General features: G+C 33.4%; 1 protein-coding gene across 1 annotated transcript in view; it reads left to right on the top strand.

Annotated features, from left to right (window-relative positions):
- The first annotated feature begins 616 nt into the window (after positions 1-616).
- Positions 617-25,381, top strand: part of LOC149416173 (cholesterol 7-desaturase nvd 1-like) — a 46,248-nt gene continuing 21,483 nt past the window's right edge. The window contains exons 1-3 of the mRNA XM_089641897.1: positions 617-721; positions 994-1,027; positions 18,958-19,279. Of these exons, the coding sequence (XP_089498023.1) occupies positions 18,968-19,279 (312 nt within the window). The 5' untranslated portion in view covers positions 617-721; positions 994-1,027; positions 18,958-18,967. The remainder of the gene's footprint in view (positions 722-993; positions 1,028-18,957; positions 19,280-25,381) is intronic.

Below are 25,381 nucleotides of genomic sequence, written 5' to 3'. Positions count from 1 at the left end.
TTTCGTAATTTTTCTTAAGTATTTAAGATAAAAAAAATCATTCAATTTAAAATTCAGTTGAACTAAGATATATTTATAATAACACTAAGCATTAGTATTTTTTGAATTATTTACTTGCAAAAATAGCTTGTTCTGTGGACTATCGAAAAAGTAAAAAATAATATCAGTTGCCTAAAACACGTGTACCAAATATTTTTCAAAATCCACTAGCGTATGTCCCAAGTCTTAAATCATTACATCAGCAACATGTTCTCAACATAATTGAATTGAATTAATTCTGACAATATTGTCTGATTATTCGTAACCCAAGTATTGAGACGTCCGAGGAAGACAAAATAGCACGATCAAGTGAGTCAAATAACAGAAGAATATGTATAAGAATTTGAATTAAGTGAGGAGTTTGTGCCAAGACATAGTTGTTTAGCAGTCCTCTCTGCCTACCCCTGCCAAGAAACGGCGTGATGGTTCGTTATTAGTTAGTCAGTTATTCAAAACAAAAAACAAAATTTTTATAAAAAATATAAAAACAGTAGCATGCAAAGGGTTAAATTGTAACTCTAAAACCTGCCGCTAGGTTATTCTATAGTGCAGTTTCTAACTAATGGCCGATAGGTGTGCTAGCGTAGTCGGTATTCCTATTTCAAATATAAACATGCGAACGCGTGTTCTATATTCAAAAGTTCGCGCGCACCGAAAGCACCTAACAAACTTATCATTTTTTGTTAGTTCACATTTTTAGTATTTTTTTTAAATATTTTGAAAGTTTTTTTTTAATACTTATTGTGTTGAGCATACAATTTTGATATTTATTTTCAAGTGTTCATTACTTTATAAGATTTATTTTACGGTCCATCCCTTTTTTTGTGACGTTTATGACCAGTTTGATTTCAAACCAATATAAATATAATTTCAAATAAATTTATTTGCATGGTTTGAAAATGTTAATTTAGTTTTTAAATAGCGTTAACTTATTGAATTATATTTTAATTTCAGTGAAAAAAATAGTTTTGGAACGAGGAAGAAATTGGTAAGTTAATTTGATTTTTTTAAATATTTTTTTATATGCCTGGGGCCAGTGGTACTATGGAATACCTAAAGTATGTACCTGTTTTGAGATTGAAGTAAATGTAGTTTTTTTTACATAGCGAAGTAACATTTGACATACGTAATTAGAGTGAGACAAGAGAAAAAACACAGCTTTTTTCCAAAGACGGAACGTCGATGATGATGATGATGTACTTAAATTATTTAACCATATAACCTAACTTTAGCCTCACTAACATTAAACTAAATTTAACCTAACCTAACCTAACCTAACCTAAGATAACCTAACCACAGATAAATGGATCTATGAGAACTTCCTTACTTTTTCACACGGGTGGCCCTGAGAATTTTTTTTTGCTAATGTCTCTTTATGTCATCTTTGGGGATGCTGAGTGGATGCTGCCGGCAAAATCGTTCCACAGCCGATCTGTCAAACTATGAAACAAATCGTAGAAACTACCCGTTCTTAGTGATAATATCGTGTAAAAATATTTTCGGTCGCGGCCCTGGCGTATTGGACGACGTACGGTCGAATTTGCCTTAAAAATACTCAAAAATAAAGTGGGAAAATTAACGACGTAAGTCAAGAAGTCGTGTAAAAAATATTCAGCGCGCGGTTCAACGTATTGGATAGAACCTACGGTCGATTTTGCCCAATTGGCCTAGAAAATTGTTTTGTTATGGGTTTACTTTAATTAATTCTGATAAACGTGTTACTAAAATCTCAAATTTTTCTAGTGGAATACCTCGGGAAGTTACTAATTCATCGTTTAAAAAAATAAAATCTTTTGTTTACCGCTGATTTTATGGTTAAAAAACGTTTTATAAATTTTTCAAACAATTTTGAAAAAAAAGTTATTTTTACAAATTCATTTGAATTAATTAAAATGTAAGCCTCGAAAAAACCTTTTTTACTAGAGAATTGTTGTCTCGAATAACATAGTTCATATTGCTTGTAACAAAATATTTACTATAAAAATCTTGATTCCTGACTTGGACAAAAATTGTCAGATATTTATGATTTTATTTAAGTTATTCAAATTGGAATCGAAACAGAAAACTGATTTGTAATATTAATTATGCATTTTTAATTTGAATGAATTGGATTTTGGAGGTTCTTACGCATGACTGTTGCTTCCTAAATAAAAATAAATAAAATAAAAATGATGTTTACTATAAAATGACTTGTCTTGGAATGCCAGCGTTAAATTACCAAACAGCCGGCTGACACTATTTTCGTAATAGTTCACTTGTTTTTTTGTAAAATTAAGTTTTTTAAATTGTAAGATCTTTTCAGATAATGTGTTTACTTATATATTTTTATAAAAAAAGTATATGTACATCCTACTAGCTCACGTGTACCCGCGGTTGCTTCGGGACTTTTGAAGGTTTGAGGTCAAATTTTAAGGTTTTGAGATCTTGAGTACCTGTACGCATTTTTAAAATAAAAATAATATTATTTTATTGTATTTTTTCACTTGATCATGCCATGTCTTTCTCGGGCGTCCTCGAACTTTTTAACCATTCGTTTCTAAGTCATTCATTCTCGTTACACGTTTTTCTTCATTGATCACTTAAAAGGAAGCTACAAGCCAAAAATGTGTATATTCTTGGTATACCTTGTATTGTAGGTAATAGGCATTAGAATCGCTTGACAAACAGAGACTAGAAACGTTCGATTTTAAGCAAAATTAATTTTCAAGTGTAAATAATTTTATAAGAAAGCAAAAAAGTTAATCAAGGAAAACTGTCTCAGATAATTTTAGCTATAATACTGTATTTTTTAAAAGTTGTTTCCTTTATGCGTTCATACTTTTCTATTGAAAAAATATTTATTTCAGTAGTTATTTTATTTGTATTCTACTCAAGCGAAGCGATATAAAAACTTTCAATTTATCTAAAGCATATTTTTTTGGTATTCAAAATATACACCAATTTGTCATAAAGATTAATCAAAATAGTGATTTGGCTTTGACCTTCGCCTTACGTCTAATTTTATCACAAATAATTATTTGATTCAATCTTCCTCGGGTACTCCCGACTTTTTTTACAGTGCACTTCATGTAGTATCTAGAAATCCACATTGTTACTGTTAAAAACTATATTACGGCGAATTTAATTCGACTTCATGTCTCATTCCAATGCAGAGGTAATGAATTAAGTCTTTCTTGAGCGTCTCTGATTTTTTCTACCATTAAAACCACTCTCTAAAGACTTCTGATACTAATAAGAACAAAATTTGAAATTTTCAGCCAAATCCGTCAACTACTTTTCGATTTTTCCGAGCGCAAACATACGCAAGAAGAATTTTATACATTAAGATTACTCCTATTACACAGGGTACTCCCTTTAGTCTTTGTAATTACATATTGTCTTTTCAAAACATCTTCTTTTTCTTTTTAAAAGCTTACTAGGCACACAAACTCCAACGGCTCGGAGGGCTTTGAAGCAGAGAACGGACGGTTATCTCGAGAGTGTTTCCTCCTGGGGTAAAAATAATCTCGTCGAATTTAATGTTTCAAAGACACAATCCTGTCTGATTACGTCTAAAAGGGATCTAAATGATTATCTAGTCTCCTTCAACGGAAGCAATCTTCCGAACAGGCCTTCCATTGATATGCTTGGTGTAACTATAAGTGACCAGCTCAGGTTAGGGGGCTCCATCGAAGCCAGAGTAAAGTTGGCCTCTCAGAAGCTGGGCGTACTGTACAGGGCCCGCAGATACTTTAATAGTACACAACTGCTGACCCTGTACAAATCGCAAGTGCGCCCTACTGTCGAATTTGGCAGCCATCTCTGGTCCGGAGCCCCTAAATACCTGAAAAAAACCCTTGACTCTGTGCAGAAACGGGCGGTCCGTTTGATAGATTCCCCAATCTTAACAAACGGACTGCAATCTTTAGAGCACAGGCGTCAGGTAGGTATGCTGTCCTTGTTCTATCGGTATTACAATGGAAGATGCTCTGAGGAACTAGCGTCATTGATCAATTCGGCACCGGTGCGTAGTCGGGATACACGCCAAACGCGCGCCCAATATTTGTACACGGTTGACATTTGTCACATGAGAACGGGTCGCTTCTACGATTCGTTCTTAAGTTCAACAGCTCGGCTGTGGAACGAACTGCTGGCCTCTGTGTTTCCTCCCTCCTACAACATGGGACTGGACTCTTCAAGACCCATGTTCACTCCTTCCTCTCCACAAAAAGACCCTCCACACAGCATCCCCAAAGATGACATAGGCCCTGAGGGAAATAATTTTCTTCAGGGCCTCCTGTGTGGAGGTAATATATAAAAAAAGGCGGCCATTATTGACTTTCCAAGAAAAAAAATGACAACTATAGCACAAAAGTCAACACGAGGCGCGTTGAGATTATAATTTGTAGACTTGCATTATTTTAACACGCTTATGGATCTTCCTGTTAAATACATATAACTGTCTTTGAGAATGCTGTTTGGAGGTTATTTAAAAAAAATGAAGGATAGGAAATTCTGGGAACGAAAAAATTATGAGAAGTGTGTAGAATTATGTGAGACTGTGTGTCCATGAGTGGCTTATGCATCTATCCCTCCAACTGCGCTGCGTCGAGAATCCGGCTGACATTGTCACAGAATAAATACGAACAATATAATGAAACCCAATAATCATTTGATTTAAGATCCGAGAAACGAAAATACTTAATTTGGCACGCGCTCTGTCTCTCCTACACAATCTGACATCGTATATTCCATTCCATTTGATCTGAGATAAGCTACAAAACTAGTGATGGGTCAAGTCTTCAACTCGTATTTCGAATATAGTATTTCGAAATAAGATATAAGCAATGACATTCCTCTTGTTTTGGAAGTCAAGTTTGCAAAATTTCATCAATCATAATCGCACAATTGACATTGACATTGACATTGTCTCACTGTCTGAAGGTGAGGAGGGGAAGTAGATGGGTAAGAGGAAGGAATGGGAGTACCTAACTATTCAGATCTGTTCACCAAACATGTCTAAAGCCATTTCAAGCAACGTTTCAATTCAATTTTGGAACGTGCAGCAAATAACACAGATCGAATCAAATAAAATTTACTTGCGCACGCAGAGAATTGAACCCGCGATATTCAGCATGATAGTCTAGAACCTTACCCCTCGACCATGGAGGCCGTTATAAAACTGTAGATTTGTATGCAAATCATGTTCATGCCACGAAATTCATTACCTCAGCTAGTAAACGGTAACTAATGCCTAGAGATTAATCATTTATCATCAAATGGCCATTAATAATAAAATTTTATTGTTTTTCTTAATGAACTATTTTATTGATGGTTAAATGGTTAAACTAAAACATTAACTAACCATCTAGCCACTACGCCGTTTTTTCGCAGAGGTAGGCAGAGAGGAGGAACTGTCAAACAAATCTAAAATCAAATATCTCTAGTTAAAAGCATAATTGAATAGGTACAAGTCAGTAGTTTGGTTTTACATTAATAACATTGAGCGATACAAAAAAAAAAAATACGTTTTATAAATTTTAAATTAAATATCCCACTAGAAGACTTACAATATCATTTCTTATTAAATACTCTAAAAATACACACATTGGAAGACAGGCGTAAAATAAACGACTTAACTTTTTTATTCAAGATTATAAACTCTAAATTCGACTGTTGCGAATTTCTGCAACTCATAAACTTCCGAATACCTTCAATAACAACACGACAAAATACACTATTCCACTGCAACACACATAAGCGCAATTACATTGCGAACTCCCCAATACAACGGTTTCACACTATGGGAAACCAATACTTAGGTGATGTCTATATATATTATTTAATATTAACTTTGCGAATTTTGTGGATTACAAAGATTTATTTAAACACTATTCCTAAATGGAAGTTACATTTTTGTAAACCAGTCAAATCGCTTTATTTTTTAATTTATGTTTTTTATTATTAATATTTCTTTCTCATGTTTCAAAACTGTCATTAAAATTGTACCACCTACATGCAAAAGCCCTCTGGGTGTTAAATAAATGAATAAATAAATAAATAAATCTCTTTCTTAATCTAATTATTACATTATTTCTTGCATTGTTTCCGTATCTCCACATTTTTAACATGCTTTTACCACATATACGCCTCAGGGATATCATTTCTACAGCATTCAGACTCTTTTCTTTCTCTCACTACTATACATCAGGGTTGGTATCACGACTTCATTGTGATCTTCACCTCGCGAATTGGCATTTTTTTTTACAAGATGATTATTTTTGTTCTATACTACCTAAAGTCCCCGGCGTTTCACGGGCTTAAGGCGATGCACTACGTCGGATAATATTTTAAATTGTGCCGCTATCAATAACAATATTTACATAGATGGCGATAAGGTTTAAATTCCCGCTTAACACCATCCACCTGTTTTGATTTATGCAAGAAAAAAACATGGCCAAAAAATGCCTTTTATTTTATTTTGTGGATGTTGAGGCATAAATATTTAATTTTTTTCGATCATTTTATAAATAACTTAATTTTCCACATTATACAATAAAATCATGACCGAAAATGGGTTCGTAAGTAGGAGATTTTGAACTTTAAAGCAGTTTTCATAGGCCTTATACATTATTTTTTTCTGGGCTTATAAAAAGACTAATCTAAAAAATACTCGATTATTTCAAAGGCCAAGATGTATTCTACTCGCAGTATTTAATTAAAGCATCTGAAACATTTTTAGGCGATAAAATTTTCAAACCAAAAACACATGATTTTGCATTACTACGTATGACATCTTAACGCAGAGTGTACAGTAACTTTCTTCTTATTTTATTTTAACTTTTATAAATGTCGAAAAGAATTTGACTTTTAATAAAATAGAACTGTTTTCTTCTATTTTAATTAATTTTTTTTAAGGATGGTTTTGTAAAATGTGTTTGCAAAATTTTTATGGGGATGAATCAAAATTCTTCTTGAAGGGGAATTCGAACTCAGATGAAGACTTGTTGACTCTTGTTGAGAATATGTGACACAGATGTGATTTACAGAAGAAGTCGGGTACGCCTGAGAAAGACATTACACGATCAAGTGAACTATATACTTGAGTCAGACGATTTTTATTTGAAGAAATAATCAACTCGCAAATTCTTCTTAATTGAAGAACTTTTTTGCTGACTTATTAAATTTTTACATAACTGCCACGGGTTTAATGTTTACAGTAAAATTAAAAAATAAAACGTTGAATTTATAAATAATTTGTGATTGTCATCGTTTTCAAAATGCTAATTGATTATAAATATATTTGCGGCACGTTCCAAAGCGAAAAATACTCTCAGTATCGCGCTGGTGTAAAACGACCAATCAGAATTGAAACATTGTTGCTTGAAATGGCTTTAGCCGTGTTTTATGAGCAGATCTGAATAGTTAGGTACTTTACCATACCATACCACTGCCATACACGGACAAAATTTAATATTTCTAGTTTATTGTGTAAATCACCTCTGTAAATTTTTCGTAGTCCGGTTAAAAATGGGATTGCAGGCCCTTAACGAATGAATTGATAGGTTCCTGATAACTACGAATGTATTACCACGATGTTATCAATGTATATGCAATACAAATGCAGGCGAATAAACACGTGTTCCTTTATATTAAGATTTAACTAAAAGTTTATCAATCCGGTTTTTAACAAGATTACTAATAATTTGAAGAGATTCTTAATAAATTGTAGTGTAGTATCACTGGCTGGAAGCAGTTGGCAATTTTATGCTGTGCTCCTAATAGACAGCCACCTCTAGTCTGGAACTCCTAGACACAAGCTGTAAAAAAATATTTTTACAGAACTTCTATGTACGATCCACTTTCGACTAGTATTTCCAGACACTCAAATTTCCTTCTATCCGCTCTACATGTCTAAACCATCAAAGAATCCCTTTCTTATTCTTGTTCATTATTACGCTTGTAGTGTTTTAGAATAAAAAAAAAACTTTATTTTTTGGGTATTTTTTTTTCAAAAACATTACATAAACCACAGACATATGAATATATAGACTAGAAATTAAAGGTGAGGGGTAAAATCAACTGTTGAAGAACGAAGGGGGTAAAGCTGACTGTGATTCGTCAATAAATCAATCTGACAGTATATAGGCATCTCGCATTATAATATCACCATTTAATTCTTAAAAGTAAAATCTGCTTTTGAATGAATAGACATTTTTACATGGGAGCGCAAATTACTCGCCACGTTATGAACAAATTTGCGAAGTCCAAATTCGGCAAAAAAAAATTTCTTCTATTTTCAGAGTCGAATATTTTGTTTACGTATTTAGTTAAGACACTTTTATAAGTGTTCTTAATTTAGTTCCCAGTAACCAACGATGCGTACAGATATATCTCGATGTGATAGTATATGTTTCTACAAACTGATCCATATTATACGATGTAATTACGCTTAAAATAATGCTTACATATGGAATGTAATACGACAATTGGGTTTATTCTCTTTTTCACATCTATTTTTACAAGTTTTCATAGCTAAGCCACCATTTTGCCGTGTTATTTCGTAAAATGCCTCGACCATAGCTCGACGCTAGTTTGAACAAGAATGATGACGTCACATTCTCAAGATTCACGGGAAGCCATACGCGAGCCCAGCCGGCTCCAATGGAACCGGTATGGGGAGTGGGGAATAATACGCTTTTAATCACTTAGGGCAGGTCTACTAATATTCATATGTCTATGACAAAAACCAATAAATTGTAAAAGCGGTAAAGAAAATTTTTAATAATGTATTTAGTACAAAAATATAATTTAGGGTGAAATAATACTTCGTGCTTAAAACCATGTTAAAAATATCCTAATTTCCTGCAAGGCCTAGTAAGTCTTTCCAGGGGCATCACAAATGGTAAGTTAGTTTTGCTACTGGGAAGAACCAAAGGCCTGTGTTGGCGGCCTCGCGTGATCTTTAGTTCATTCTTCTTTAGTCAACGATTTGGACTGCGTTACAGTGTACATTATCAGGGCAGATGCGTAGATTGTTTTAAAGTGTGTGATTATCTAAGTAGAAGCCGGTATAGTATTTATTTTAATGTATGTGGCTTACGGCGTTTAGTTTTGGTGTAACCGTCAAGCACAGGATAAGCCCCGTCGTATATATTAATATTATTGAGGTTTTTGTGGGTTTCAATTGCCTGCATTATTAGGCGTGCTCGATGCGTTTTGGGTCTTCCCAAGACTTCACTTCAAGTACTGAGCGGTTTCAATAAAATGCTAGGCAATTTCCAATTTCTCAGAAACATGAATTATGACAATATTATGACCGTGAAAATATCAAATCATATATTTTTTACATTGTTTACCTTATACTAGCGGTTTCGCTAGCAGACCACAATGGAGTGCTGATCCCAACCCTAATGTATTGCAGTGATGCAGAGGAAGGATGAAAGTAGACTGAATGCCGTTTCAATGAGATCTCTGAGACTTATGTGTGGTAAAACCACGCATGATCACGTTATAATCGTAGAAATTCGACAAGAATGCAATGCCAATTTAAGCATGGTTTGGGCATGTAGAGCGGATGAACATAGAATGGACTCCGTTTGATAGATTCCCCTATCTTAACCATTCAGGCCTCTGGCATATTGACCGTAATGTTTCTTAAAGATGTTGTCAGAAACTTTGTTAGAAAGAAATTGTGTTTATTTCCGCTTCTCAAGAAAATCCAATTAAATGGGATATTTCTGAATGTTTCCAAAAACTAATAACTGTTATTGAAAGTTTAAAAAAATACGCTTTAAGGCGAAGCTTAATGCTAAATCACTATTTTGATTAATCTTTATGACGAATTTGTGTATATTATCAATACCAAAAATATGGTTTAGATAAATTGAAGGTTTTTCTATCGTTTCGCTCGAGTAGAATACAAATAAAAAAATAAATTACTCAATAAAAAATATAAATGTAAACTACTAAAATAAATATTTTTTCAACAGAAATGTATGAACGCGTAAAGGAAACAAATTTAAAAAAAATACAGTATTATAGCTAAAATTATCTGTGACAGTTTCACTTGGTTAACTTTTTTGTTTTCCTATGAAATTATTAACAAAATAAATAAAAAACTTAATAAAAAAAAATTTTCTTGGAATCGAACGTTTCTAGACTCCATTTGTCAAGCGATTTTAATGCCTATTACCTACAATATAATGTATACCAAGAATATACACATTTTTGGCTTGTTTGTTTTGTCCTCTTAATTTAAAAATTAATATATAAGTTTTTTTTAATTGAAATTTTGAAATCAAACATAAAAAAGTTTTTTTAAATGACCACCTAAGATTTTTTCGTCTAAACACTGGACTGAAATTACTGATATCGACAAAAAAACACAGATTTTTTAGACAAATGTATTATAAATATTAATGACATCTTACTTTTTTGTTGTTTCATATAAAAATAATTAATAAAAATTCACAAAGTTTCATAAATTTTACCCAAATTGCGGTCGGAACCTTTGGTTTCATAGAGGGGAACAATTTAATTAATCTTTGGTTAACTTCTATATTTGAACATAAAGCTTGGTGTTTTCTCTTTTTAACACCGTTTATTTCATATATCTATACCATGACAGTAAGGGATACACAAGGATTTCTATGATACCATATGAGGTGTTCCGAAAAGCGAACAGACTCTACGGGTAATTTACTGTTTGTTCCCAAAACCGAACAAATTAGCCTGGGGAGTTAAAAAAAGTTTAACAATATTTAGAGCAAAGGCGTCAGATTGGAATGCTGTCATTATTCTACCGATATTTCAATGGAAGATACCCCGAGGAATTAGCCTAATTTTTATTTATTTTATTTTATTTGGTACAATATTTTTTACATTTCAAAGTTTTCCATTAATATTGGCCTCACTGATTGGCTTGCCCGTGCTGAGGCCTTCATTTTATAATATGAAAATATAACCTACAAAATACATTTAAAGAGAAAATAATACATTTCAAATATGATCTTGTGTGTTTGTGAGTGATGTGTGTTTATATTGGTTTTGTGTGTTACGTGTAGGTGTTATTTTTATTTTATGATATGACATTTAGGTAATATTATCTTTTTTGTTCTTTAATCCATTTTGTAATTTTGTGTGTGAATTTATTTTTATTTTACTCAATTTTAATTTCAAGTTTTACACTGTTGAAAGCTTTTATAGCATGGTATTGTAAGTGTCTTTGTCCAAAGCTTGAATTTACTGTCAGAGTTTTTATGTTTTCTATGTACGCTTGTATAACTGGTCTGTTAGTGTTATTTTATGTATGTTGAAATTTTTTTTTTTTTGTCAAAATGTAGTTTAGTAGTGTTTTAACGTATAATTATTGGCGTATATCTAGTACGTCATTGATCCCTTCATATCACCAGTGCATAGTTGTGAACATATTTGTACAAGTTTGACAATTCGTTCTTGAGTTCAACAGCTAGGCTATGAAACGATTTGCCGGCATCTGTGTTTCCTCTCTCCTACAACATGGGTATCTTTAAGACTCACGTACACTTCTTCCTCGCCTCAAAAACGACCCTACACACAGCATACGAAGATGACATGGACAGCGAAATTATTTTCCTTCAAGACCTTCTGTGTGGAGCGAATATAAAATTAAGAAGAACAATAAATTATGCGGAAGTTAATGGTATATAAAATGAGTCTGGAATGCCTGTGGAAGACAGCACGGCATGATCAAGTAATCAAATACAGGAGTTGGGATGTGTCAAAGTCAGAAATACAATCCATTATATTTGCTTAGTCTGTTCCACTAGCGATTTTATAAAATTATACAGTACGTATTTGAAAAAAAAAACTCTTCTTGAATCCGGCCTAAATAAAATAAACATTATTCCAAATTCAAACGATCGAATCAGAAATCTAAATTCAAAATCCCAAAGACAAATAAAATATACAAAGGACTCTATGCTTACTATGCGCATAGACAAGTTGACATCCCGTTTAGCATAGTCAATTTATTCTGACACAGATAACGGAAGATAGAATTTAAAATTATACCCCCAAGGTACAAAATTATTTGAAATAATGTATTTGAGGCTCTGTTTGCAGGAATATAATTTCCTTCGGGGCATGTCATATTTTGTGATGCTTTGTGGAGGGTATTTTTTAAGGAAAGGGTTGGGAAGGAATCTATGACACAAATCTCAACAATTTATTCTTGTGTAATTTTATCGTTTATTTCGAAATACAGGGTTTTCCAATAAGAGGTGTTAATTTGATATTCAATCGTAAAAGATCAATGGTTTCGTTGCTTGTTTGGCACGTAGCGCCGTCTCGTTGAAAGTAAACGTTGTTCAAATCAATACCATTCAATTCCGGCCACAAAAAATCATTAATCATCTCTCGATAGCGCAATCCATTCACCGTAACTGTTACTCAAGCCTCATTTTCGAAAAGGTAAGGGGACCAATGACTCCGCCGGACCATAAACCGCACCAAACAGTCACACGTTGAAGATAGAGAGGCTTTTCAACAATAACTCTTGGGTTTTCCGAGCCCTAGATGCGACAATTTTGCTTGTTGACGAAGCCACCGAGGTGGAAATGGGCCTCATCACTCAAGATGATTTGCATTTGATTCACTCAAGTAAATTTTAATAATTTCAATGCGTTGTTGAAGCGTGTATCGTTTAATTTTTATGAATGCCGTAGTTTCTACTTATCAAATGTTAAAAAATGACAGCTTCAAAATTAACATCTACCGAAATAGCGGGCTATTTAAAATAACACCTCTTATTGGAAAACCTTGTACTTCACGATGTCTATATAGTTTACATAGTCAGTAGATTTATATCAATTCTAAGAGCTTAGTTAGTTCACTCCATGAATTAATAAGCCATTCTGCATAACGAACGACATAATCCAAAAAGTTGTGCATATTGACAGCTTATCCGACACCAAAGACCGCGGCTTTTATCTACCGACTGTCGAAATGATAACTGGATTTTGTCAATATCGTATTGACATAAGATTTTATCGATGGTCCATGCTAGAACCTCCGTAGAATAAACCCCCTAAGTTAGTGCACTTTACCCCCGGATACCTTGTTTTAAAACTTGAATATTCGACTTGAGTAATTCCCATAACGTATTTATTCATCATAACATTTTTTAATGATAATTGCGTGGAAGCTATAATTAAGCTGATTTTTATAGCGCTATAAAAACAATCATTATAATTAATTATCCTAGTTCAGAGTTCGCAATATTAATTTATTAACGGCAAACTAACGAATTTTAAAAATAAATTACGTAATTGAAATATAAAATTAATTTTATAGGTTTTACAATCCCCGGCGTTACCCGAACTATGTGCAAAGTTTTTCGAAATCAGAAGTAGGCAGTCATTTTCATCTTATTTTTAACGTAAAATGTGATGAAAATTCCGACTTTTATCTTGTTTTGAAGGTATAGTTGGCAAAATTTCATCAATCGCGGAATAAAACTGTAGTTTTTATATTAAAAAAAACATAGCCACCCGCCCGCCTTCCACAGTCACTCTTATTTACTTAATATAATAAGTTTATGGCGTTGCCCAGGCTATGTCTGTGACATTTATCTTTTATTTTTAAGGTCAAGTGTGCAAAATTTCATCAAGCTTGGAAAAAAAACTGTAGGTTTTTATTAAAAAAAAAACCAAAACATGCCGCCCACCAAAGTTTTTTTTTCAAATTCTCGTGTAGATAGTGACCTTTATATCGCATTGAAAGAGTAGAGTGTGCAAAATTTCATCAATGTCTTAGAAAATGTAGATCTGTTTAAAAATTATATTAATTCATATTAAAATAATAACGCAATATTTTTTAATTTTTGTAATGTACCCAGAGTTACTCGGGTTTATGGATGGTTTGAAGTAAACTTTGGAGGATTTGATTAACTTATTTATGAACTTCCATCCTTCCTTTGCCAATTCTATGCCTCATGTCAGTGTTGGTACCAGCACTTCATTGTGGACTGTTAGCTTCGCAACTTTGGATTTGTCTTTTATCGCAGGGTAAAAAAATGGCAATACTACCACTCACTTACACTTAATGCTGATAAAACCAAATTCATATTTCAGAGCACAATCTACCATCGATCCTCTTCTAAAAGCCCAAAAAATGGTAATACTTGTCATTAACAAGCGACCGACAATATACCCCTCCACTCGACTCCTCAGAGAGTGAAAGGTCTTAAACATACGACAACTCCTTTTCAATTTCCTGTTCAAATATAAAAACAAAACTCTTTTACAACAAAACTACACCACCAGAACAATAACCAACGGTCACTACAAAGTACCTTCACTACATACTATGTCAGCTCAAAGACAATTTTTCTTATAGCTCCTAAAATCTTTAACCTTATCCCTGAAAACCTAAAAATCGTGAGTCAACCCAGTTCCTTTAAAAAACAAATTACGAAATGGATCCTTACACACGGAATACATTACAACTACAATACCCATTCATTCCATACTCTATCAATTTAATCACCTTTCAGACAAAACATAATTATATCCTTATTCCCTAACTTAGCGGTATAGTATGTACATAATTAATTAGTGTGATCTATTTACTAATAATTTCTCAAATTTTTCATCTTCTTATAATTCTCTAACTTCTCCATTCTCTTCTTGCAACCCAAACTAGCTTTACACCACTTTTCTTTTTCATATCATAGTAATGTATAGATTCTGTTCAAACTGTAAAATTCACCCGCCATAACACAGAGTCATCCCTAGCATGGAGGGTGAAATATCAAAAAAACCATATGTAGGAACCCTCTAAGTCTTGTATTAATAAAATAAATAAAAACTCTCCCTCATTGGAAAACATTGACCATGTAACTTATCTAGTTGTAAAAATTAAAAAAAAAAAAATTGGACAGATCACATTGACTATTCATATAATAAAATTAAAAAACTAAGTTATTTCTTCAAAACCATCAGTAATGTCGTAAGTAAAAAGATTGAATAAAGATCTACACGTCTCTTGGCCAATCGCTCTTAGAATACAGTACTATCCGATGGGGAAGTTCAAAAAACAATATCCTAAAATCACTCATTCAAACCCAAAATGCGATAATGAGAATAATTCCTGTGAGAACTAACTTCAATAAACTAAACATCGTGTCACTTAAACAACTCTATTCTAAAACAACACTCATTTACATTCATAAATACAAAACACAAGAAATAACAACTAACAAATATATTAGCAACACGAGATCTCAGGGTCAAAAACATATGCAATAAGCAACTACAACATTTAGGCAAAAATGTTTCCTATATTATGGCATTAAACTCTGCAATAAAATCCCACTCTAATTCAAATCTCACAACAATATTTTAACATTAATATCTCAAATGAAAAGCTGGATACACAACATAGGGAGATCAGAATTAGATAATACACTGACACCAAATACAGACTGAAACTGAAACCACTCAACAGAACAAAAAAACACCTTGTAATATATTTATAATTACTTTATGTTATCCATACTACTAAATTTTGAAAAACCATGTTAAAACTGCGAGTGAGAAACCAAATCCGCTATATCATACAGTAAGTTACAATCAAAACCCGCTATATCGGATTCAACCAATCACAAGCAGTTATTTTACCAAAATACAATATGGCCGCCGCTCTGACGTCACGCTCGTGTGTCAAAATGATCTACGCGTGTTTCTAAACCCGCCATGTCGGCTCCGTTGACTTTCAAAATCACGAAGTGAGTATCAAAATCAGCTTTATCCATTTTATTTATCGAAATTACTTAATTATTGCTAGACATATATAGAAAAATAAATGCTTTTCGAAATTTTATTACTCCAATTCATTATATAAAAAATTGTAATTCAATTACTTATGTACGCTAAAGATGTGACAGTTTTTTGCGGTTTTCTCCAAATCAATGAAAGTTGATATAGCGGGTATAGAAATTACACGACTCATTTAATGTTTACGACTTTATGTCCGGGTTAAATCTTCCCCATAGGAAAAACTAAACCCTTCCACACACTTTTCCACAAATGATCATCTAGTCCAAGGCTGCCCAACCCCAGGCCCGCGGGCCACAATGTGGCCCGCGAACGAATTATAAGTGGCCCGCGTGAACCATTTTCAAAAAACCCGCCAATCCGCCAATTTGAAAAAGTGTCGCAGGCCCGCGGTAAAACAAACAATGCAGCTTGCGCGCGGTCACCAGTGTTGCCAACGAAGGCGATTTATCGCTATTTAGGCTACTCAGAACAAGAATCAGCGACGAAAAAATCTAACCTCCTGAACTTACTTTTTAAACAAAAATACATCGGTTTTTTATATAATATTTTCTGCGTCCGAAATGAATCTTGTAGCCACCCCCCCCCCATGGAATTCGAAAAATTGTTGTGGGGGATCACATATGATGTTTTTGGGTGCGCGGAATTTTTTCTCAGCGAAGTTCCGTAACAACCCCCCCCCCCATGGATTTCAAATATTTTGTGGGGAGCACTCATTTTATGGGGAATTATGTTTTATAGAAATTCTCTAACAACCCCCCCTCCCCCCCATGGAAATAGGAACCGTCAGGTATTCAGTGGCCCGCCAGTGATTCAAAATCGTCAAATTGGCCCAACTGTTAAAAAGGTTGGGCAGCCTTGATCTAGTCAATCCACATTATGCAAGTGCGTTATATAAGCATAATAAATACAAAACAATACTAGAACAACACGTCAACTCACCAGAGATCAAATGGGAAAATAATTCACCGACTCCAGATATTTTCATATCAGAGGGCTCGGTAGAAAATCTAATTAAACCTATAAATCCTACTGATCCCTCAATATAAATATTTAAAATATCTTTCGTAATCCTACATGTATTTAAAATGACTGATTTTTGCACTTTTATATATAAATTCTTTGACAGATCTAATACGCCTACATTTTGAATGAGAGAGCTAGGTATAATGCCAGTAGCCGAAATAACAAATGGAAATATTTTTTTGTAGTCTGAGAATGCCAAATTCTTTTTATCTCATTTCCTATATCTGTGTACTTTATTATTTTCAATTTGGAATAGCGACATCAATGATATAAGTTATTTTTTAATTTTGTCATGTAAAACTATATTGGGTCTATTATGACTAATCGTTCGGTCTGTCTGTTTTATCATAATGTATTTTATAAAATTCGTTTTATAAAAATGATTTTTTTTCGTATTCATAATATGGTATTATATTACGGCAGTCAATCAAGTTAAGGACGGGTTGTTTCGGAGAATCTGAACAATTCATCAAATTTCAACGTTCATTTTCAAGCTCTGTGAAAGATTTTTTCAAGTTCTGTTTTTATTTCAGTTTTGTCAAGCAACTAGCCTACAATGATATAAAAACAGAACTTGAAAAAATCTTTCACAGAGCTTGAAAATGAACGTTGAAATTTGATGAATTGTTCAGATTCTCCGAAACAACCCGTCCTAAGTTTAATTACCAAACTTCGGTGAATTATTTTTAAAACTTGATTGTGCCTAAATGTATACTCGGACGGTGCTAATATAGAACATCCCGATATAACATGTTCTATAGTTTCCGGAAAAGCCAAACATTTTCTACATAAATCATCAATTTGATTTGTATTTTTGATTATATGCTTCCTATAATTTTTAGTATTAATAACTCTATCCTGAATGGCAAGCACAAATCTTTCTATTTCTGCGGTCAACTCTCCAATACTCAACCATTTGCTTGACGAAAATTTGCCAACATACTTTTGGTTGAGATAATTGAAGTGTGTAGAATTTAATTTGACCAGGAATCTAATAATTCCTGGTTGGGATTTATAAAAATGTTGGCATTCTCGTCGTATAAATTTAAAGTTTATCTACTGTTATTATTATTAGCGTCAACAGCCACGTTCCCCGCATCATTTAAGACTTAATACCAAATCACTATTTTGATTAATCTTTATAACGAATTGGTGTGCATTATGAAAACCAAAAAATATGCTTTAGATAAATTGAAAGTTTTCCAATCGTTTCGCTTGAGTAGAATACAAATAAAATAATAAATTTCTCAATAAAAATATAAATGTAAACTACTAATAAATATATTTTTTCAATAGAAATGTATGAACGCGTAAGAAAAAACTATTTTTAAAAAATACCGTATTATCTGTGACAGTTTCTCTTGATTAACTTTTTTGCTTTCTTATTTTTTCAGACGCTGATATTTTCCATTTGTTGTTTAGGTCAGTTTACTAAATGCACATTGGAGAAAATTTAATCAAATTGTTAATTACGTACCCTCTCCCGTGAGTGTGCAAGATATCTAAGATATTTTCTTATTTACATTTTCATTCCAGCTTGATACTCAAAAGCCTAATCCCTCTAGTACAGAGGCCGTCTTTGTGCACATACATAATATCCTATTACATTATTTGGCCTAATATGTGACTAATTTATTATTTTCTGTATCAAATACACAATCTGTAAATAGTAAAAATAAAGTCGCTATCCGCCTCTATCTGTTTGTGCGCTTAGTTCTTCTAAACTACGCAACAGATTTTGATAAAGTTTTTACTATCATTTAGAGAATTTTTTCCGGAAGGTTTACATATATGATTCATGCATATTATATTTATACAAAGTAGAGAAAAGTCAATGTTTTAAAATCAAGTCTTAAAAATATTTTTTCAGGCACTACATTACTAACGCTGGCTAAACCTTATGAGATACATCAAAATAATTTACTACGGAATTGTATATCTTAAAAAGGCCTATAGAAAAGTCTAAGATGGTATATGTCTATTTCTTAAGGATAACCCCCAGCAAAGATGGGTACACGTCATATAGTAATGAATAAATAAATAAACAAAGTCTCCTAGGAAAAATAAATTAACGAAATATTTTTTTTCTTTACAGAAACATCAATATGGCAGAAGAGGGTAATCCAAATGCTACCTGCATACAAAAATGTATCAAGGACTTCTTAGAACTGCCTTCCTGTTCCGTGTTGACTGCAGGTGATGATCGGGATTCCACCATCTGGTCAACGCTGTCCTCGGGTCAACTTTTGACTTTAAAGAGGCTAGTTGACCTGATGGTGACCAGCGTTGTCCTAATCTGCAGTGTGACGTCCTCGATTGCTCAATTCCTTGGATTGAATCTCTTCAGTTTGTTCCTGCTTGTTGTAACACTTGTGTATTTATACAGAAAAGTCTACTTGCCATTTGACTACGTTCAGGTAATTAAGAAAACACTTTTTTTAAATGTGCAATATTATTTATTTATTTTTCAATTTTCGGAAAATCGACAGTTTGCATTTGTTCGTACATAAGTATTACATAATAAAATAAAACCAATTATGGATTTCCTCCTTGTGACTTTACCTCTACTGAGACAGCATAATATGGAATAAATTTACAAAACAATCATAGACATATGAATATTAGTAGACCTGCCCTAAGTGATTAAAAGCGTATTATCCCCACTCCCCATACCGGTTCCATTGGAGCCGGCTGGGCTCGCGTATGGCCTCAAGTGAAATTTGAAAACGTGACGTCATCATTCTTGTGCGAACTATGGTCGAGGCATCATCGGTTCATTTTACGAAATAACACGGCAATATGTTGACTTGTACTATGAAAACTTGTAAAAATAGATTTGAAAAAGAGAATAAACCCAATTGTCGTATTACATTCCATATATAAGCATTATTTTACTTTATTTTAAGCATATTCACATCGTATAATATAGATCAGTTTTAGAAACATATACTATCACATCGAGAAACGTTTGGACGCGAAACACAAAGCTGGTTGGTTGCTGGGAAGTAAATTATGAACATTTATAAAAGTGTCTTAACTAAATACTTAAACGAAATATTCGACTCAGAAAATACAACCGAATTTTTTTGCCGAATTTGGACTTCGTGGCGAGTAATTTGCGCTCCCATGTAAAAATGTCTATTCATTCAAAGGCAGATTTTACTTTTAAGAAGTAAATGGTGATATTATAATGCGAGATGCCTATTTACTGTCAGATTAATTTATTGACGAATCACAGTCAGCCTTACTCCCTTCGTTCTTCAACAGTTGATTTTACCCCTCGCCATTATCTTCTCGTCTATTAATTCCTATGTCTGTGAAAACAATACATTTATAGCCATGGAGAGATGTTGTAGATATAAATCAATTCATAATAGAGATATAAACAACAGAGACATAAACATAATTCGCTGTCCTAGTTCTTGTTTGTTCAATAGACCTTTTTTTGCAAAACTGAGTTAACTAACTAACTAACCATCACGCCGTTTCCCCGCAGGGGTAGGCAGAGAGGACGGACCGCCAAACAACTCGGTCTTAACACACACTCCCTGCCTCATTCACATTCATACATCGTCTCATACATACTCTTCTATTATTCTGACTCTTGACGTGGCCCGACTCAAGTATCTGATTCACTTGGTCGTGCCATGTCTTCCTCGGGCGTCCCCGACTTCTGCTACCATTCACATTTGCATCGTATATTCTCCTTACACTCCTTTCTTCGCTCATTCGCTCTACATGCCCAAACCATCTAAGCGTCCCTTTCTTGATCTTACTCATTACGCTTACATCAGCCTTGCACTCTTTGCGGATCTCCACATTCCTCACACGATCATACATGGTTTTTCCACACATACGCCTTAGGGATCTCATTTCAACAGCATTCAATCTACTTTCATCCTTTCTTTGCCAGTTCCATGCCTCACTTCCATACATCAGGGTAGGTACCAGCACTCCATTGTGGACTGCTAACTTCGCTTCTATTGGCATATTATATTGGCATACATAACTAAAACTGAGTTATGTATGCCAATATGTACATTAGCCTATTGCGCATTAATGAAGTTAAAAAAAAAACCATATTTTTTGGTTTTTAAGTGACATTTTAAGCATTTTTCGAGTTCCAATATTCGCTCACGGAATAATGTTTCAGTTCTTATTTGTTAAATCTCCTGGATATTGAACATTCAAACACTCAAAGTTATGAATATAATATATTTTTTAAAGTTCATAGATATTTGTTTAACATCCCGCAGAAGGTTGAGGTCTTGAATGTTCAATCTCCACTGTCAACCAATCAGGAGCCGGCTAGTTAAAATGTGCGGCCATGTTGATTTTTAGTTGTTTTCTAACAACGAAATTTTTCCACTAAAAATACGTTTAATTGCAAATATATACTGTTATTGAACTAAAAAATGACTTCACCGACTCCAGTATCAATAAACCTATACAATAAATTTTCATGCCATGTTCAATGTCCACATTTAAAGTCATAATATGGGTATATTTTAGCTTCTATCTTCGAAAATTGATCTTTAGACATTTCCCGTTACACCTATGTATTAAACGAAATGACCAAAATCGAGAATCTTTTAGAATTTGCCTGTAAAAACAAAAAAAATGTCTCCTGTAAAATTTGCTAAATGGTCTATTGAACATACAAGAACTAAGGCAGCGATATTCACAAACCAACAGAGAAATATTCTTTTATGGACCTCTTGTATTTGGTAAGTTCGCAACTGAAAATATTAACCTTGGATAAAACGCTATTGTAATTATTTCATAGTCTGTACAGGCAAGAATTCTGATTAGAGTTCGTTTTGCTTTGACCAACCCTGAACAGGACACAAGAGCGTGTTGAACACGCAGATACATTGAATGGAATCTTGTTTAGCAACTCTGGGCATTGACTGATTATACGTGGAATCTGGAAAAAGGTGAATCTATCCTAGACCTAGCGTAAAAACCGAAATATGAGCTCGATTTTTTGGGTTTATTTGTATCACCAGTTTCCGGACACCGTGTATAACATTGCCGCTGTCTGTTGTATGTAACGATCTTAACCTAAAGTAATCTAACCTTACCTAAACTAACTTAACTAAGGGGGCATTTCACTATCTCTGATTATTTTATTTTATTTTTTATTTTATTTTTTTATTTATTTAACGCCCAGAGGGCTTTTACATGGTTGGAAGTATAATTTTAATTTGACAAATACTTTCAAACATAAAAAATAAGAATAAAATTACATTTGATAAAAGCTATGTAACAAGTTATACAAACACAAGAAACAAAAACAGAAAATTACAGCTATTTGTTGGTTTACATGATGTGTTTAGGAGTATTGTTGAAATAAATGTTTTAAATGATCCACAAAACTTGCCAAGTTGGTATTGAATATGTCAACATCACCCAAGTAATGATTTCTCATGGTGTGAAGTCGTTGTATCGGAGAGTGGGCAATGTAGTTACGCTTATGTGTGCTGCTGTAGAATATTGTATTTTGTCGTGTTGTTACTGTGGGTGTATGTATGTTTATAAGTTGCAGGAGTTCACAACAGTTGAATTTAGAGTTAAGTATTTTGAATAAGAACGTTAAATCGTTTATTTTACGTATATCTTCTAATGTATGTATTTTTAGAGTATTTAATAAGAAATTGTATTTTAAGTCTTCGACAGGGATATTTAATTTAAAATTTACAAAACGTAGAAATGTATTCGCTCAATGTTGTTAATGTGAATTGTATAAGATGGAGACCAAACTACTGAGTTATATTCAATTAGACTTCTTATTAGAGATACGTATAATAGTTTAATGGCTTGCAAAGAATTAAAGTTTTTAGTTGTTCTTAATACGAAGCCTAGTGTTTTCATACCTTTGTTCACAATTTGATGGATATGATTGGTGAAACTTAGTTTTTCGTCCAAAATAATTCCAAGATCTCTCATTTCCGTGACTCTTTCTAAAGCTATGTTATTGATGGAATATTCGAATAAAACAGGATTTTTGTTTCTGAAGAAAGTCAAGGTTTTGCACTTTACTCCATTTAAAAATAAATTATTTTGAACGCACCAATCTCTAAACTTACTAATATTTGACTGTAGTATATGGCAATGATTTATATCAGTTATTTTCTTGTATAGTTTGACGTCATCTGCAAAGAGCAATACCTCGACATCGTTGAAGTAATTGGTTATATCATTGATGAAAATGAGGAACAAAACCGGGCCAAGGTGACTACCTTGCGGTAGGCCACTGGTAGCCCGGAAAGCTTTCGACATCCAAGATTTTATTTTAACGAACAGTTTACGATTTGACAAATAGCTACTAATACATTTTAGCATGTTATCCCTTATTCCTAGAGCAAATAGTTTTTGGATTAGTAGTTTATGGGATACTTTGTCGAATGCCTTCGAAAAGTCTGTATTATGTTCTGACTCAGCACTAATCCGCGGATTAGTCATTTTTTCGTTTTCACTATATCTGAATAACGCTAACGCTCGGGTTAAAGTTCGATTTGACTAATCAGTGCTCGAACCTCACGTAAGGCGCTATTCCTCGAATCAAAGATGGCGTCAAAACATTCCGAGTTTGACAGCGGAGAAGTGAGTCGAATTTTGTTGCGAATTATTATGGATACCGAGGTTTTTGATTTAATAGAAGAGATCGAGGAGGCAGAAGCAGGTGAAAGGGCGGCGATGCGAAGGCCGCGAGTTTTAAAAGCTCGAATGAATTTTAATGCTTGTATGATCCATCCTGAATTATTTGATTGTGTTCAAAATAAGAAACAATGTATTAATTCGACACGAATCTATATAAAATGACCTGATAATCAACATAACATAACCAAAAAATGCACACTTTGCGGTGTGGCGGGAAACTTGTCAATTGGCGTTGACGTTAGCATTCCATAGACATTGCGGCAAAACATGACAGCCGTTGTAGTAGATTGGGTAACTGCAAACATTTTGCGATGTTGCCAGACTATTTCGAGTGTTATCTATCCGGAAGCTCGGCAACAATGGTGAAACGGTCGCCGTTGAATAACGAAGTTATTCTGATCTTTAAAGCCAGCCAACGGCTAGCTAGTCAGATATTTAGCCCGACATAGTGAAATACCCCCTTAACCTAACCTAGCCTAATGCAAATCTAACCTAACCTAACTGAACCGTAATTAAACTAACCTAACTTGCTTATTCTAACAAACTAACCATCACGCCAATTCTCTGCAGGGGTAAGCACAGAGAGTAGATCGCCATGTAACTCTGTTTCATCACACCCTTCTTGTTTCATTCACATTCATATATATGGTATCTTACACGGAGAAAGATTTCTAATCTCTAAATAGTATGAAACAAAGTCGCTATCCGCATCTGCCTGTTTGTGCGCTTAGTTCTTCTAAACAGCGCGACAGATTTTGATAGGGTTTTCATTATCATTTAGGAAATTTCTTCCGGAAGGTTTCCATATATAATACATGCATATTATATTTATAGAAAGTAGAGAAAAGTAGAGCAACGTCGGGTTCACTTTTATCAAGAATCTCTTCAAATTATTCTTAATCCGCTTAGAAGCGGAATTGTAAGCCATTAACGAATGAATTGATAGGTTTCGTAATAAATATTTGTATTATTAAACGCAGGTGCATGAACAACTATTCTGATATTATTACGAATTTACTCAAAGTTTATCAGGAAGTTGCCTGCAGTCCCGTTTTTAACCACATTACCCTCGACTCTTAACAGGCCAAGATGCCAAACAAAACGTCTTTAACCAAGTATGTCTTCCGACGACCTCATGCAATTTTCTGTCTTATGGACTCTTAAACTATAGAAATCTCAATTATTCAGTCAATTATTTATGGTAACTTATGTTACGGTAGATTGCTTGTTCAAATGGGACAAACATATTAAAAAAACCTGTAAAAGACTCAGATCATTTGCTGGCAGAATGTACACATTAATTTTTTTCCTATCAATTGAAACACTTAAAATAATTTATATGTCAATGGCAGAATCTATTATAAGATATGGATTAACCATATGGGGAAATACTACTATAACCAATCAGAAACAAGTCCAAGTTGTACAAAACGCAATTGTTAAATTACTCTTCGTCCCTAATATTTTTAAACAGAGACATAATACACCGTTGCTGTTTCAGAGTGCCCAAATTTTATCTGTTAAGGCTATTCTATGGCAAAAAATCATAATTCAGTATATATTTACCTCGCAGCATAAAGTAAATATAGAACATAAATACAGTACTAGATTCACGCGCAGTGACGGGATAATAGTTCAGAAATTTAACAATAAATACGGACAGAGAACGTTTGAATACAACATACCGAAGATATTTAATTTATTACCTGACACTATAAAGCAATGTAAGTCTATGAATAAGGTAAAATATATGGTGAAAAATTGGCTATCGGAAAAACAATATTTACTTTAATGTGTATGAAAAATTGTATTAAAAAAATGTTGATTCTGTAGATATAAGATGTAAATAATAACTT

This window comes from Hesperophylax consimilis, chromosome 17 (genome assembly GCF_061612785.1).
Source record: "Hesperophylax consimilis isolate HC1 chromosome 17, BYU_Hcon_1.0, whole genome shotgun sequence".
Lineage (NCBI taxonomy): Eukaryota > Metazoa > Arthropoda > Insecta > Trichoptera > Limnephilidae > Hesperophylax > Hesperophylax consimilis.
The sequence above is the reverse complement of the archived record's forward strand: the minus strand, read 5'-3'. Positions and strand labels throughout refer to the sequence as shown.